The 17,008-nt window shown below is 33.0% G+C and overlaps 2 protein-coding genes across 6 annotated transcripts in view; one reads left to right on the forward strand and one right to left on the reverse strand.

Annotated features, from left to right (window-relative positions):
* Brf (Brf RNA polymerase III subunit) overlaps nucleotides 1-17,008 on the forward strand; it is a 131,535-nt gene that overhangs the window by 12,530 nt on the left and 101,997 nt on the right. The gene's annotated exons all lie outside the window — the stretch shown is intronic.
* The window catches only part of lute (BTB/POZ domain containing protein 3 lute), a 60,306-nt gene that overhangs the window by 8,789 nt on the left and 34,509 nt on the right, over nucleotides 1-17,008 (reverse strand). For 3 of the 5 annotated variants that reach the window (XM_067761523.1, XM_067761522.1, XM_067761521.1), the window contains exon 2: nucleotides 11,146-11,718. In XM_067761523.1, the coding sequence (XP_067617624.1) occupies nucleotides 11,146-11,551 (406 nt within the window). In that variant the 5' untranslated portion in view covers nucleotides 11,552-11,718. Of the gene's footprint in view, nucleotides 1-157; nucleotides 571-11,145; nucleotides 11,719-17,008 lie in introns of those variants that run through there. The other 2 variants (XM_067761527.1, XM_067761525.1) reach the window with 2 other exon arrangements.

Consider the following 17,008-nt stretch of genomic DNA (forward strand, 5'->3'; position numbering starts at 1 on the left):
AGAATCAATAAAAAATGCAGCAAGTCAATCTAAATAGCAGCATACTACATACATATACTGAAAATAAAAAAACATTTTGCTCTTCGGTTATATTTAGCAAAAGGTAACGTCACACGCAACAACTTACATACAAACACATGAGCTTTGATGCACCTACCATTTATCCAGGCATTCATTTGTGAGTGCGACATCGCCTCCTGGTTTCGCTTATTAATCGACTTTAGCGAAATTCTATTGTTGTTCGCCATTGAAAATTGCGCCGCACTCAAGGACTTTGTAAGGTACTGAATGATGAATATTTGATTGGGGAACAAAAGTGTAGAGAAAAAAAAGAAAACTTGATCAAGTTTTAATCAGCGAAAAAACTCACTAGAACCGTTTAAGCACCGATTATTTATATATTTAACAATATATACGAAAGCACCGTAACCTTTTCTTATATTTTTTTAACAAATTGTTGCAATTTTTCTCTAAGAAAAGCAGTTTTCAAGAATTTTCTCATTAGATTTCTACATTGCTGCCATTTTTATTTTCACTTCGATAAATTTTCATTTACATTTTGCTATTGCATTCGTCGATTTCTGTTTTGCGAATGCCGTGGTTAGGAGAAACAGCGATTGGGTACTTTTAAATGAGTTGCCACCTTTGTGGTAACAATAGATTTGCTTTTGTAAGGAATATTGGAATATAGCGCTTTAGCTGTTTGATAGCACTAATTGTATTAAAAAAATGCAAAATCTCTACCAAAAATTATTTTCTTTTGTATTCTGTGCATATAATAGAAAATAATTTGTTATAGCACGAAACTTTAGAGCAATAAGAAATACAAATATAAAGGTTTTTCTTGTATGACTAAAATGAGTTCAGTGGCTACGTAGTTTGTGCTGAATTTTATTAAGGCTGACGTGCCTGAGTATGAGCGAGATGACACTACTTTGCAAACGTAGTGTTGCATGATGTGCACAAATAATAGGGAAATTTGAGATACATTTTCATTGCACGAAATGTATAATTTTAGTTGAAAACCCCAGAATGCTACTACATAGTGATGGAACTTTTAGGAAAAAGTATACATATATTCCGCTACTCATTCAAAATACTCCTTGAAAGCATCGATATTAAAAGTCATACTCAGTAAAAGATATCAATTATATTTGATGTGAGGGGGTACTTCGCAATCTTTACCCAAAGTGAAAAGATCTTGTATTGTTGTTTAAATGAGATCGTTTAAGTATAGAACATCTAGAAACCGTAGAAGATTTTTCATAAAAGTGTTTTGTTTTAAAAAACTTTTGACAGTAAAATGGAAAGCTTTAATGTCTTCTATGGATTCTACACAGAGAGAATACTCCTTATGTATTTTCCTTTCTTGTGATTTAGTTTCTTTTTTGGAAATGCCAATTAGCCTGTAAGTATTTCTTAACCATATCTTCAAGGTCTTTGAACCTAATGGTCAAGAAATAATTGCATACTTAAATTTATGGCTACAACACACTTTTCGGAGGAAAATTTCATAAAGCAAATACAATATTTTTTTAAATAGAAAAATTCAAGCTTGGATTACGAGGAGAAAATAAAAATAAATGTGTGAGCGTTTTCTTCTGATGTGAATACTGCGCGTAAAGAACAGAAATACAACAGGTATTTTTTGCGATTATAAAAAACATATGTTGTTTATGCTTATAGGACCAGCTGTAGTTTTCTTTTCCAAACTTAAAACTTAAGATCGTCGATAGCAGTTAAAATATCGGAGTAAATTATCGAAGCAAAGGGCCACTTTACTCACTACTTGATTAAAGACATCGAATACGAAATACTCGATTACTTTTTTTCCAAAAGTGTCGGTACTACTCGCTCAGTACTCATATTGTTCTATAATTAAATGCGACTAGGTTATTTAAGCCCAAATTCAGCGCCCGGATTGTGCGTTGGGCTTAGGACTAGCCCTTTAAAACGAATGAAAAGCTAGGTAACAAGGTAACAAGCACCGGATGAGATTTCTTTTTTCTGTCGGACCAGTACGGTAATGGTGTTAGTTACCGAAACGCTGCTAAACTTTATCCGACAAAGGCCCATCAACATCGAAAAAATTCCCCAAAAACCGTCGTGCAGAAAGAGTCGTCGGCATCAGGGCAATGTTTGTCAGGAATAGATGATGTGGATTTAACGATGAGATTTGCGTTTAATGATGGCCTCCAAGGTTCCGCTGGCTAGGTTATATTATGAAAATGAAGGAAGACATTCCGACTCATAAGTATTCCTTTCAGGACTTGCATTGGCAAGTAGATGAAATGGGAAGGTGCGCTAAGTTGGGAATAACGGGTGGATGAAAACTTGATTTCCATAATGTTTACAATTGCTGTCAGTTATCGCAAAACCCTGATGGCTGGCGTGCATTGTTATGATGTTTAAAATAAGTTAACTTATCGCACACGTAGATCAAAAGAAAGCTAACTCAAAAATCTGAAATTTCGGAATTATGAGCCCAACTCAATGTGTACCCAACTGTATCGTGCATTTATTAATGAAGAAAGGGTTTTTTAAAAAGTAAAAGTTGCAATGGCATATGCGGAGCCACGCCCATTTTTCAAAATTTTTAATCGCTGTTGCTGGCGACCCCAATACTTCAGGCCATGCGGAGCGAGATATTTGTGAATTGCCGAATTTTGTGACCTTAGGTCTCGAAATATATCAAGACGCACATTTCGATTTATTGTGACTTCTAATGCCATTAAGAGAATACCAAAATAAGGGCGTACCCAAGTTTCCGGTTCTTATTTAAAATTCCGAGGTCAACTCCTTAAAAGACTGTACTATGTATCGATTTTGGGTCATAGAAAAAAAAGTTTTATTAGTTTAACTTTTTGAGTATCCTTAGCAAAATCTTAACCTTGACCCCTGTGCGTCTCCAATCGGGAAAAAATCTATGCGTGATATTTTTGTTCTTGGTATTACCGTTTGGAGATGCATCTCATCTCATCTCTCACATGTGAGACTGGAAGAAAAAATCGGTAGTTTCCTCAATAAAGAAAGACCACCCTAATCTATATACAATGTTTTTTTTTGCTTATGCTTAACCTTCGGTTGCTAATCGTGCTAGCTGAGCGATAATGGTTCTAATAAGAAATTAGTTGAAATTTGCCTAAATACACATTTCTGCAATTATCAGCTCAGCTATTATTTCGTATCTATGTATCTTTTAAATAATACGTAATTAATTTTATTTTTATATCCAGCGTGCTTTGCACACAGAGTATATTAACATTGATTGGATAACGGTTGGTTGTACAGGTATAAAGGAATCGAGATAGATATAGACTTCCATATATCAAAATCATCAGTGTCGACAAAAAATTTGAATGAGCCATGTCCGTCCGTCCGTCTGTCCGTTAACACGATAACTTGAGTAAATATTGAGATATCTTCACCAAATTTGGTACACGAACTTATCTGGACCCAGAATAGATTGGTATTGAAAATAAGCGAAATCGGATGATAACCACGCCCACCTTTTATATATATAACATTTTGGAAAACACAAAAAACCTGATTATTTAGTAAATACTATACCTAGAATCTTGAAATTTGACATGTGGACTGGATATTGAGACTCTTGATAAAATTTTTTTTTTGAAATGGGCGTGCCACCGCCCACTTGTGATAAAAACAATTTTATAAATATTATTAATCATAAATCAAAAATCGTTAAAACTATGGTAACAAAATTCGGGAGAGGGTTGCCTTTACTATAAGGAATGCTTTGAAGAAAAATTAGCGAAATCGGTTAAGGACCACGCCCAGTTTTATATAAAAGATTTTTAAAAGAATCGTGGACGAATAAAATTAGCTATATCTTTGCAAAAAAGAGCTTTGCATCAATAGAATTTTACTTTCAAAATTGAATTATAACGTTAAATTGTAAAACACTAACATTTTTGAAAATGGGTGTGGCACCGCCCCTTTTATGACTAAGCAATTTTCCATGTTTCGGGAGCCATAACTCGAAGAAAAATTAACGGATCGTAATAAAATTGGCGGCCACCGTGGTGTGATGGTAGCGTGCTCCGCCTATCACACCGTATGCCCTGGGTTCAACTCCCGGGCAAAGCAACATCAAAATTTTAGAAATAAGATTTTTCAATTAGAAGAAATTTTTTCTAAGCGGGGTCGCCCCTCGGCAGTGTCTGGCAAGCGCTCCGATTGTATTTCTGCCATGAAAAGCTCTCAGTGAAAACTCATCTGCCTTGCAGATGCCGTTCGGAGTCGGCATAAAACATGTAGGTCCCGTCCGGCCAATTTGTAGGGAAAAATCAAGAGGAGCACGACGCAAATTGGAGGAGAAGCTCGGCCTTAGATCTCTTCGGAGGTTATCGCGCCTTACATTTATTTTTTTTTTTTTTTATAATAAAATTGGGTACACAAATTTTCCCTATAGTAGAAAATATGTCTAGTAAAAATGGAGGGGATAGGTTAAGGACCACGGCAACTTAGATATAAAACAAGTTTAAAAGGGTCGTAGACTAGAACAATAAGCTATAACTTAGCAAAAAATATTTTTGAATCAATCATATTTCACTTATCAAGCTTTATTTTAAGAGCAATGGGGAGAAGGGCGGTATCACATGTTATGTAGAAAAGTAATTTATCTGAAATGAAATGTACAATTGAAGCTCACGCTGAGTATATAATGTTCGGTTACACCCGAACTTAGACACCTTTACTTGTTTGTTAATATAATTTTTTTCAAATTTCTTTAATTACAGCAATTACTTAAGCACTTATTCAAAAAAAATATACATTTGTTTGCTGCCAATCTTGCGCAACTTCTTAAATGTGTATTAGCTCATCACCCCTGTCCGCCTTTTACTTACTTTATTCAGTTTCTAAATTTGTTTGATTTCCACTTCGTTTGCTTTTCTCATCGACTTCTCATGTTTATGTAAATATACTTATTTGCCAACAAAGACTAAACCTTTTTTTAAACTCTTTTACTGCAAAATCTACAACCATATTATCCAAATAATTTTGACCTCAAAAAAATTTAAGGTCTCACGTGCCAATAAGCTTGATTGAATACAACACGATTATTTTCAGCTTTTTTCTATTTAATTTTAAATTGAATCTTTGAAAGAAAACCAAATTTCTTTGGTAATTTGAATGGTTCTGACTATACCTAAATATCGTTAGCTTAATTCACAAAGGCCCTAAGACCTAATTTACTATAGCGAGATTATCTTCATTTCCGTACTTATCTCCTAATCGTTGATAATATAACTAGATTCCCCATATAAATGTTTCGAGATGCGGATTTTTTCCACGTCTACAGTGAAATCTCTAATTGGAAGCACAAAATAAAAGAGAAACGTAAAAATTTGACCGAAAGTAATCTAGTTCCCAGGGATGCAACATATGTAAAAGCGTAGATTATCTATTGACGATTTATTGTAGATTAGGGCATAACTTGGTCTTACCAAGAAATTTAAAATTTTACAGGAGAAGCAAAAAAAATTTTAATTTCTCATTTTCTACATGCGGATATGACTCTTAAAAATGAATTAACTCTGTTGGTATTAGTTCTAGCACCTCACAATTTTTACTGAGGATGTATTTTTATATGAATATCATACCGAAATTTGTGAAAAACGCAACTTCAAAAAATGTGTTGGTTAGGGCCTTTCTGAATTAAGCAAAGACCTAGTTTACATATAACGAGATTATCTTCATTTCCATACTTAATTCCTAATCGGTAATTATGATAAAATTTTAGAGATGAAATTTTTTTTCATAGAAAAAGTTCCACCTCTAGAGTGTAATCTCTAATTGGAAGCACAAAATAAAAGAGAAAAGTGAAAATTTGACAGAAAATAATCCAGATCTCAAGGATGGAACATATGTAAACCCGTTGATTATCTACTGAAGATTTATTGTAGATTAGGGCAAGTGTAACGTTGTCTAACCATATTCAGTTTATCTTCTCTCATATTCTATGACTGGATTTTTCAGTGCGAGTTTAAACGCCAGATAAAGTTGAATAGTTGCCTCTTTGTTCGATAAGTTTGTAGGAAAATCTCTAGTTCAAAACTGGTGCATTCGGAACTAGTTCGCGCTCCTCTTTTACTTGTTACTTGAATTCAACTGGCGAATTGAAAATGGCAATGTCCTAGGCTGTCGAAATTGTTCCCGTTGAACTACCTTTTCTATAGTTCCGAACTAGATACACAGATAGTATCTGTCAGATACACACTTCCACTTTAGAACTAGTTGGTTTATTGACACTGTTCCGATAGTTGCGAACTAGCGTAAACATTTACAGTGAAGATATACTTCTCTTGTTGGTAATATTTCGTTCCTCCCGAACTGGACGTAAATTCCACACGTTACTTTTAGAACGACTTTATGCCCTTTTTCGATAATTCCGGAACAGTGGCAATATCAGTAACAAAGGATTCTAACGGCATTATTTTTTGTAGATAGCATTTTTATGTAAAATTTTTAAGTGTTAAATATGAAATATAAAAACCCAAACTGTCGATTTTAAAACTAGAGAAAATCTAGTTACTATGGAACTAGTACCTTTTATATACCTATATCGCACTTGGCCATCAATTCGACCTTTACCTGCTCATCAATATTCTACCTGAATTAATCTTTTGCAACTTAACTATGAAAGAATACGAATAAGACCTAGTTGACATATAACGAGATTATTTTCGTAATCGTTAAATATGTATATAACAAGATTTCCCATACAAATTTTTCCCTTCGATAATTCGGTAATTGAGAGGATGTGTGGAATAACGGTATAACTCAAGAATCAACCTTTTGAGAAAAGTGAAAAAAAACTTAACAATGCAGGTAAAAATATATTTATAATAATCCAACTTGGTAGGATTTTAGACAGTATGATTCTTTGATTAGAAAAAGTAACAAATTTTATATATACATAATTTTATTAGAAAATGGATGATTTCTTTTTTTTTTTTTTTTTGAGTTATACCGTTATTCCATAGATCGAATATCAAATATTTTGATTGAGATACTTTATTAAACAAAATAGTAGATACATTAATAACCATTGTTAAATACATTATATTCTATTATTTAGATGTGCTTATAACTATTTGTTATTTCCGTTTGTTATTTTTAGCAATTTTTTTATACTCAGTTGAGCAGAGCTCACAGAGTATATTAACTTTGATTGGATAACGGTTGGTAGTACATGTATAAAGGAATCGAGATAGATATAGACTTCCATGTATCAAAATCATCAGTATCGAAAAAAAAATTGATTGAGACATGTCCATCCGTCCGTCCGCCCGTCTGTCCGTTAACACGATAACTTGAGTAAATTTTGAGGCATCTTGATGAAATTTGGTATGTAGGTTCCTGGGCACTCATCTCAGATCGCTATTTAAAATGAACGATATCGGACTATAACCACGCCCACTTTTTCGATATCGAAAATGTCGAAAAACCGAAAAAGTGTGATAATTCATTACCAAAGACGGATAAAGCAATGAAACTTGGTAGGTGAGTTGAACTTATGACGCAGAATAGAAAATTAGTAAAATTTTGGACAATGGGCGTGGCACCGCCCTTCTTTAAAAGAAGGTAATTTAAAGGTTTTGGAAGCTGTAATTTGGCAGTCGTTGAAGATATCATGATGAAATTTGGCAGGAGCGTTACTATATGTATGCTTAGTAAAAATTAGCAAAATCGGAGAACGACCACGCCTACTTAAAAAAAAATTTTTTTTAAGTCAAATATTACCAAAAAAGTTAATATTTTTACAGTATATAAGTAAATTATGTCAACATTCGACTCCAATAATGATATGGTGCAATAAAATACAAAAATAAAAGAAAATTTCAAAATGGGCGTGGCTCCGCCATTTTTCATTTAATTTGTCTAGGATACTTTTAATGCCATAAGTCGAACAAAAATTTACCAATCCTTGTGAAATTTGGTAGAGGCATAGACTCTATGACGGTAACTCTTTTCTCTGAAAATCGGTTGAAGCCACGCCCAATTTTTATACACAGTCTACCGTCTGTCATTCCGCTCGGCCGTTAACACGATAACTTGAGCAAAAATCGATATTTACTAAACGATCTTTACTAAACTCAGTTCACTTACTTATCTGAACTCACTTTGTGTTGGTGTAAAAAATGGCCGAAATCCGACTATGACCACGCCCACTTTTTCGATATCGAAAGCTACGAAAAATGAAAAAAAGCCATAATTCTATATCAAATGTGAAAAAAGGGATGAAACATGGTAGGTAATTGGATTAGTTTATTGACGCAAAATAAAACTTTAGAAAAAAACTTTGCAAAATAGGTGTGGCACCTATCATATTAAGTAGAAGGAAATGAAAAAGTTCTGCAGGGCTAAATCAAAAGCCCTTGGAATCTTGGCAGGAATACTGTTCGTGGTATTACATATACAAGTAAGTTAGCGGCACCCGACAGATGATGTTCTGGGTCACCCTGGTCCACATTTTGGTCAATATCTCGAAAACGCCTTCACATATACAACTACCACCACTTCCTTTTAAAATATCTACTCATTAACACTTCATTTCATACTCATATCGTACAAACAAATTCTAGAGTCACCCCTGGTCCACCTTTATGGCGATATCTCGAAAAGGCGTCCACCTATAGAACTAAGGCCCACGCCCTTTTAAAATACTCTTTAACCCCTTTCATTTCATACCCATATCGTACAAACAAATTCTAGAGTCACCCCTGGTCCACCTTTATGGCGATGTCTCGAAAAGGCATCCACCTATAGAATTAAGGCCCACGCCCTTTTAAAATACTCTTTAACCCATTTCATTTCATACCCATATCGTACAAACAAATTCTAGAGTCACCCCTGGTCCACCTTTATGGCGATGTCCCTAAATGGCGTCCACCCATATAACTATGGCCTACTCCCCCTTAAAATACTCTTTAATACCTTTCATTTGATACACATATCATACAAACACATTCCAGGGTTACCCTAGGTTCATTTTCCTACATGGTGATTTTCCCTAATTTTGTCTGCAAAGCTCTCAGCTGAGTATGTAATGTTCGGTTACACCCGAACTGAGCCTTCCTTACTTGTTTTTACTACTTTTATCATTTTTAAACTTTTTCTATTTTTAACAGTGGAGTTCTCTGTCTGCTTAGTCGTTTTTGAATCCACTTCAATTATTTTATTTATCTGTTCTTTCTGGTCTACGACATTGAATATATTTTCATACCATTTCGATGCTTCACTACTGCAAAATTTTATTAGAGAGTTATACCGTTTTTCCATTAATGAAGCTAATATCTTTGTTAAATATCACTATTATTTTCTAAGATTAATATGGTATGTGTATGTAATCGTGCTCTTTTTATTTAGTTGATTTATGGAAAAACGGTGTAACTCGACTTATACAATTATTCCACACATCCCCTGAATTGTGAGTAGAGAGTTGAGTAGAGAGTGATGTAGAATGTAATATCTAATTGGAGGCACAAACTAAAAGAGAAACTTTAAAATTTGACGGAAAATAATATCGTTACTAGGGATGGAACATATGTAAACGCGTAGATTATCTATTGGCGATTTATTTTAGATTAGGGCATGTGTAAACGTGGTCTAAGGTAGCTTAAATTTTAACACCTTCCTAATATATTATTCAAATAATAATATGAATATAATATTATCACATTTTTTTAGTTTTACGGATTGAAGGTTTGTTAGCTCATTTCATTCACACGTCTGCCATAAATTGGCTTAATCATTCAGAACTATGCTCTGGCGACTACCTTTCCTGCCCAAAAATTTAGCTTATTGATTTTTTTTATTTTTATTTTCAATACTCTTGATTGCTATCTATAACTGGTTGACCTCTACTAAATTCACTTCCGATAATGGTGTGCCAAAGTCATATACATAAAAAGGTATGTATAGAGAAATCCTATCAATAAATATATAGAAAACGTATGAATTTAAATAAATTATATTATCGATTTTGCAGCAGCTTTGGTCAGTTTCATTAATATTTCAAATCTTGTATGCCTACAAAAAATATTTAAATAAACGCTGTGGTCACAAACTATAGGACCAATTTTATACTTTTGGAAGATTTTGCTGTCTTTAACAACGTTCGTAAGAATTCAGTAATAATTATCAAGCATCGGAATTTCACGGAAGTTTTAAGTGCGTACTCAACCTTGTTGGCAAAAGTGATTATCCATTTGATTTCTCTGAAAAAAACAAAAAACAGAATTTGACACATCCCTGAAACCGAATTTGTCTGCAAACCAAATTTCTCTGTTCTCTGAGGCCCACTCTCAACGTTTTTTAACTCAGAGTTTATTTTAAAATTTGTAAAAATTTTATGAGATTAACGCCTCAGAAGAAGCGCACTCTTTACAAGTTGTAGCCTTCCAAGTGGTCCTGAGTGGTTTAATTTGACTGACCTAACAGATACGCTAGGACCTGACATCGACTGAATATAGTGTTACGAGAATTTTGATTAACGACCAAACTGAAAAACCGTATCAAAACCAAGCCTAAGTTATAAAATATTTCCGTCCTGCAAATATTAGATGCTTTCTAGGACCTACCCTACATGCTGATTTTAGGTTTAGTATCTGTGCCACTCCAAATAAGTGGAGTTTTAGCTTTTCGAGCGCTGGACATGAGTAAAGAACTAATCAATTTTTTTTTCCTGATTTTAGATGTTTTCCTACAGTTTTTCTACTGCTTTAGTCATGGCCACTACCTCCCCCTCAAAAACATAAGTCTGTCAGCTCGTAGGATCTGTTTATTTCCGGATCAGCGCAATATAACGCAGACCCCACCCTTTTCATTAGTTTAGAACCATCGACGTACACGTGTGTTGCCTTGTCCCATCGAAGCGCAGGTAGGGGTAATCTCCTTGACTATAATTGGAAAATATAACGACATATTTTGGATTAACTTGCGAGTAAATCACTACCCAACGTCGGTTTCAAAACTTTTAAAATTTTATTTTAAATATACTTCAGAAAATTTGTTCCTAAATAAAAATAGATTGCATACATTTTATGTTTGAAATTACTGTACTTTCGTAACGCAGTGTACTTAGATAAACGTTACTATAAATAGCATTTAACTTACTCGCTTGCTGTGTTATAGAGATCCGTTGATTATGATTTATATTGTTGTTATTAACCAAATTATTTCCGCTTATTGTTACTCCTATCGTTAAAACTCCAGATGTTATTGCTGGCACTTCTTCACGATGACTTGCAGGTTGTAACACCTCCTGATTGCCATCACTGATCGCATATTCTGGCTCATAGTTATGTGTATATGCACTGCCCCAATGCCCATTGAAATCATCTTCTTCAAGCGTTAAAAGATGATCCAACACTTGAACGCCACGTTCAAGTGGGCCATGAAATTTATTTATTAATTCGGTGAAACGCAGATTGAGACAGTTAACTTCCGGTGCTGATAATGCCCAATAGAATAGATGTCGACCCAAATGACTACTTAAATTATTAGCAAAGGCTTCGATCATCTTCGAAGTATATCTGCACAGCAGACTAAAGTCGTTGACATTATATAACTAAAAAGCATATTTTCTTAAATTTATATATCACTTCTTAGCTTGGCAGTTGTTGCATTTGTAATTTTTAGTTGTTAAGCGGGTATGCTAATATATCTTAATATGAGAACGTGCGTGATCTGAAAGAAAAATTTAAATATTTATATGTTAATAAATTTAAAGGTGAAGAGCAAAGTAAAAATAAGTATAGATTTTAATATTAATTAATTAATATTAAAATAAGCAAATATACTTTTTGTTGATGTTAATAAGTTTTTATTTAGGCAGTCGAAATCTATTTAAAATTTTAAAAATTTACATTTCATTCATTACATCATTTTTTTTATTCACAGTTTATTTTTAACATCGATTGTGTTGCTAACGCAGGAAGAGACAAATTTTTAATCTTGATAAAAAAATACTTTGTAGGACAATTATTTAAGAAGACTGAAAATTTAGCTTGTCTAAAGCTTAACATGCTAATGGAGTTCTTTGAGAGTAAAAAACACTTAACAGAACTTTTAGAAATTGAAAAAACTCGCCTCAATTTTTATTTTAAAAAACTATCCAATATAATGAGAGAACAAAGAAAAAAGTGTATCAGAAATTTAACAAATCTTCATCATACAAGGTGAAGAGTGAATTGAACTAGCTTTTGAGGATTGCAAAAATAAACTTAGCTCTTTACTGTGCCATTTTATCTTGCAAAGAGTTCGTCCGGACCGAAATCTTTTGAAATATCCATCGAGCTAAAAGGGTATATATTTATACTCTGGCCAAGTAAGGCTGAGGAGAGATTTTTTTTCCTAATTTTGGTGATAGGATTGCACTTCCGAAAGTATAAAATCCTCCATGTCAATATGCCAGTCTGAACATAACTATCTGACTTTCCTCTGATCTTCCCCGAGTTTACAAACTAGCCGAACTTTTTTTTTGAGAACCATCCAGCAGATCTGGAAAAAGGGCAACTATCTCACGAAATCTTTCTTTCTTTTAGGAAAATACCACTTACTCTTCTGCAGGATTGCTATTCATTATCATATCCTAAAAAAACCTTTTTTGCATTTAATTTACATGTTAGTCATATTTTAATTTAGTTTGTACTTTTTAAATATCTTAAATTATTAGCATTATTATTAGCATATTTTTATTTTAATGTATTTTATTCTATTCTATTTTGTTGATTTATTTTATTTTATGTAAATTCATCTTATCTTTATTTAACTTTGTTTTATATTATTTTGTCTTATACCATTTTATTTTGTATATATTTTTATTTTCTATTATTTTACTTGAGTTTATTTTATTTTACTTTATTTTAATTTTATTTTATTTTACTTTGTTTCATTTTGATTTATTTAATTAAATTTTTTTATTTTATTTTATTTCGTTATAATTTATTGTATTACTTTATTTTATTTTACTTTCTTTTCTTTTATTTCATTTTATGTCATTTTATTTCACTTTATTTCATTTATTTTTCATTTTTTTATTTCATTTCATTTTACTTTATTTTGTTTTATTATACTTAATTTTACATTAGTTTATTTCATTTTGTTTTATTTAATTTAATTTATTTTAATTTAACTTTATTATATTTGTTTTATGATTTTCCGGTCAATTTATTTTTGTAGATTTTTGTTGGTAATAGGCTTTTTTGACCAATCGTTTTTGGATTGCAAATAAAAATATTTATTTCAATTTTTCCACCTAACGTTTCGCTAGACTTCCTAGCATCTTCAGAGGTGATCTAAACTTACCCAAAACCTCAGCAAAACTATATGTCACGACAAACAAAACATATCTTTATCATATAAATCAAACTACACACCAGAAAGTATATTTACTAATACAAAAAGCCCCACTGAAAAATTAGAACAAAACAATGTGGTATATGAAATAACGTGTAAAGGTAAATAAAATGAAAGCTGCAGCAGGGTATATATAGGGACTACCAAACGTGCACTGGGAATCCGACTGAAAGAACACGAAGCTGATATACAAAATAAAAAAAACCACCACCGCCTTAGCGCAGCACATCACAACAAGTGGACACTCAGCTGATCTGGGAAATAAAAAAATAAGAGATAGGAACAAACAAGGGAGAGCCATACATTGGAAAGTATGAGAATATTGGGAAAAAGAGGAAATACGGTAAACAAGAAAGAGGACACCCAAAATATAGCAGGTGTTTACCTTTTATGTTTATAGTTAAGAATCAGTATAACAATGATACCAGTGTTAAATGGTACTAATGTTTTTAGTTTTAATAGTTAAATAATAAATATATTACGTAAGTGTTGTCTATGTTTGTACGTATGTAAATCAATGTTAGTGTTGTTCTTGTTATATATATAAAGTAAATTTATATATATAAATTAATTTAATCTTTATACCAAATTGGGCCCTGGACTCATTCGTCGACAACGCAAAGTCAGTCACTGAATGCCGCAGATCTCTTAACGAGATGTGTCAGCACTTCAGTATCAGCCTTATATGGGTACCTGGGCACAGGGATATTGAAGGCAATTGCAGAGCAGACGAGCTGGCCAGAAGAGGCACCACCAACCATATCCTTACGGGAAATGATTCGGTAGGTATACCCATGGCCACTTTCAGGCTTCGTGTGAACACAAGCACTATAAGAATTGCAAATGGACTATGGTCAGCCATATCATCGTGTGAGACATCCAGGCAAACCTCGCCCTCATATGACAAGGGGCGCACAGAAGCGCTTCTGATTTTAAACAAATCAGTTCTATCGTCCCTGATAAGGGTTCTAACAGGCCATTGCTTAATAGGCACGCATGGTGCTATAATGGGGGTAACGACATTCGACTATTGTCGCAGCTCCAGATGTACAGAAGAGGAAGAGAGTGTCCAGCACCTTCTCTGTCATTGTCCAGCTCTTAGTAGGCGTAGGTTGGCCATCCTTGGTAAACATTTTCTACATGACCTCGCTGAGGTCTCCAGCTATGAAGTAAACGCTCTAGCAAAATTTATAATTTCCACGAGGTGGTTAGACCCGCTTTAGGCAGGGTAGGGGTCCACTTTGAGACCGTATAGGGTATTACAATGGGCCCATTGGTGGCCTAAGTAGTGAGCTGTTACCATAGTGTCCAGCTCAGCCCTTGCAACCTAACCTAACCTAACCTACACCACAAATTAATGTGATATTTTTATCTTTATTGTTGTTAAAAAATTAGATCAGCTCTGCAGATGCTAGGAAGTCTAGCGAAACGTTAGGTGGAAAGTTGAAATAAATATTTTTATATGCAATTAAAAAACGATTGGTCAAAAAAGCTTTATTATATTTGATTTTTTTTTATTTTACTTTACTTTTATTTTATCTTATTTTATTTTATTTTTTATTATATTCTTTTGCTTATTATTTTAACTAGTATTGTTTTATATTATTTTATTATATTTGATTTTATATTATATTGTTTAATTTTATTTTGTTTTATTTTATTTTATTTTATTTTATATTATTTTATTTAAATTTATTTTATTTTATATTCTCTTAATACAGTTTATTTTAACTAGTTTTATTTATCTCATTTTATTTTATTTCATTTTACTTTATTTGGTTTTATTATACTCAATTTTAATTTGTTTATACTCTTTTACTTTAGTTTATTTGATTTTGTTTTATTTAATTTAATTTTATTTTACTATATTGATTAATTTTATTTTGTTTTAATTTATTTTATTTTATACTTTTTTATTTTATTTTTTTATTTTTTTTTGTTTTATATTATGTAATTAAGTTTTGATTGATTTTATTTCAATTAAAGCTATCGTTGTTGCCAATTCATTAATTTTTTTCCTCCTCTATCTCTTCACACATCATTACATCACCTTTATTTTTATTTGACCTGCATTGATCGCTCTTTCAAAATTTTATCTCTATGCTTCCTCAAACCTTATTTAGGTAATTTTCACACAAAATTCCGGTTGCCGGAAATTGTATGACCATGTGATGCTTTATTTGTTGCCGCCGTTAATACCGGCCTTTTGTTATTGTTATGTGTTAAAATATATGCATCTACGGTTGTGTTTTTGTATATCTATAAATATGCTTGAGTTTGTTGTTGTTTTGAATTCGTCAATAATTAGACACTAAAAACACTAACTGTTACTAGTTTTGTTTATATGTTTGTACAATAACACTTTCCTTATCCATCTCCTCCGTTTTTTTTAATATATATTTAACTAATTTAATTGTGTTAACTTTACGTTTTTGTTTTATGAGGTACACTAAAAAAGTGTTGCACTCTTTGAAGAGGCCAATAATTGTTTTGTTTCTATTGAATTTTAAAAAAAGTTCTGCGAGCTGAATAGATAAAATAAATAAATGTAAGGCGCGATAACCTCCGAAGAGATCTAAGGCCGAGCTTCTCTTCCAATTTGCGTCGTGCTCCTCTTGATTTTCCCTACAAATTGGCCGGACGGGACCTACATGTTTTATGCCGACTCCGAACGGCATCTGCAAGGCAGATGAGTTTTCACTGAGAGCTTTTCATGGCAGAAATACACCCGGAGCGCTTGCCAAACACTGCCGAGGGGCGACCCCGCTTAGAAAAATTTTCTTCTAATTGAAAAACCTTATTTCTAAAATTTTGATGTTGCTTTGCCCGGGAGTTGAACCCATGGCATACGGTGTGATAGGCGGAGCACGCTACCATCACACCACGGTGGCCGCCAAGCTGAATAGATATGAAAGCTTAAACTCAGTAGATGTCTTCGTTATTGACGTTTTCCAATATAAAAATTTTTAATTCATATAATCGGCCTATAATTTTGACAACCATTTAAAGACAGATGTATAAGTTATCAATTTTAAACAAATAATGAGAAATATGTGCTATGTTACACTTCGGGGAGTGTCTTTATCGTTCATACAACAACAACCATCAACAAGGGTTGATCTTCTTCCACCTGTATCCCCCACCACAGTGTAACTCTCCCTCTTGTGCTGCCAAATGCGAGTGTCCATTGGATTATTTTCTGAGCTAAAGCGCCTTCATATCTGTCTATGACACATACAGCTGATTGTTAAAACTCCTGCGATACATGTCGTAGGTAGCACGGAAATAACCAAAGCTTCTTCCTGCTGTAAGGGCCATCTGTTCTTTTCTCAACAAGGTCTATGATTTCGAGTTATACATCAGGTCAGGTACATATGATGAAAGGCTTATCAGAAATATCAGTATACTTTATCTAATTACACATCAAACAAGCATTGAAAACTGTTTAATGATTTTATCTTTGAACCTCAGTTTTGTTACAATGCGGTTGTGGTCTGGTTGATATTTGACATGGCCTATAGTAAACAGAAACAATTTCAACAGGATATCTTTATCGGGTTTTGATGTATGGCTTGCAAAAGTTTTAAGTATGCTTTCTTTATATTGAGGCTGTGCCATG

This window comes from Eurosta solidaginis, chromosome 1, assembly GCF_040869045.1.
Source record: "Eurosta solidaginis isolate ZX-2024a chromosome 1, ASM4086904v1, whole genome shotgun sequence".
NCBI lineage: Eukaryota > Metazoa > Arthropoda > Insecta > Diptera > Tephritidae > Eurosta > Eurosta solidaginis.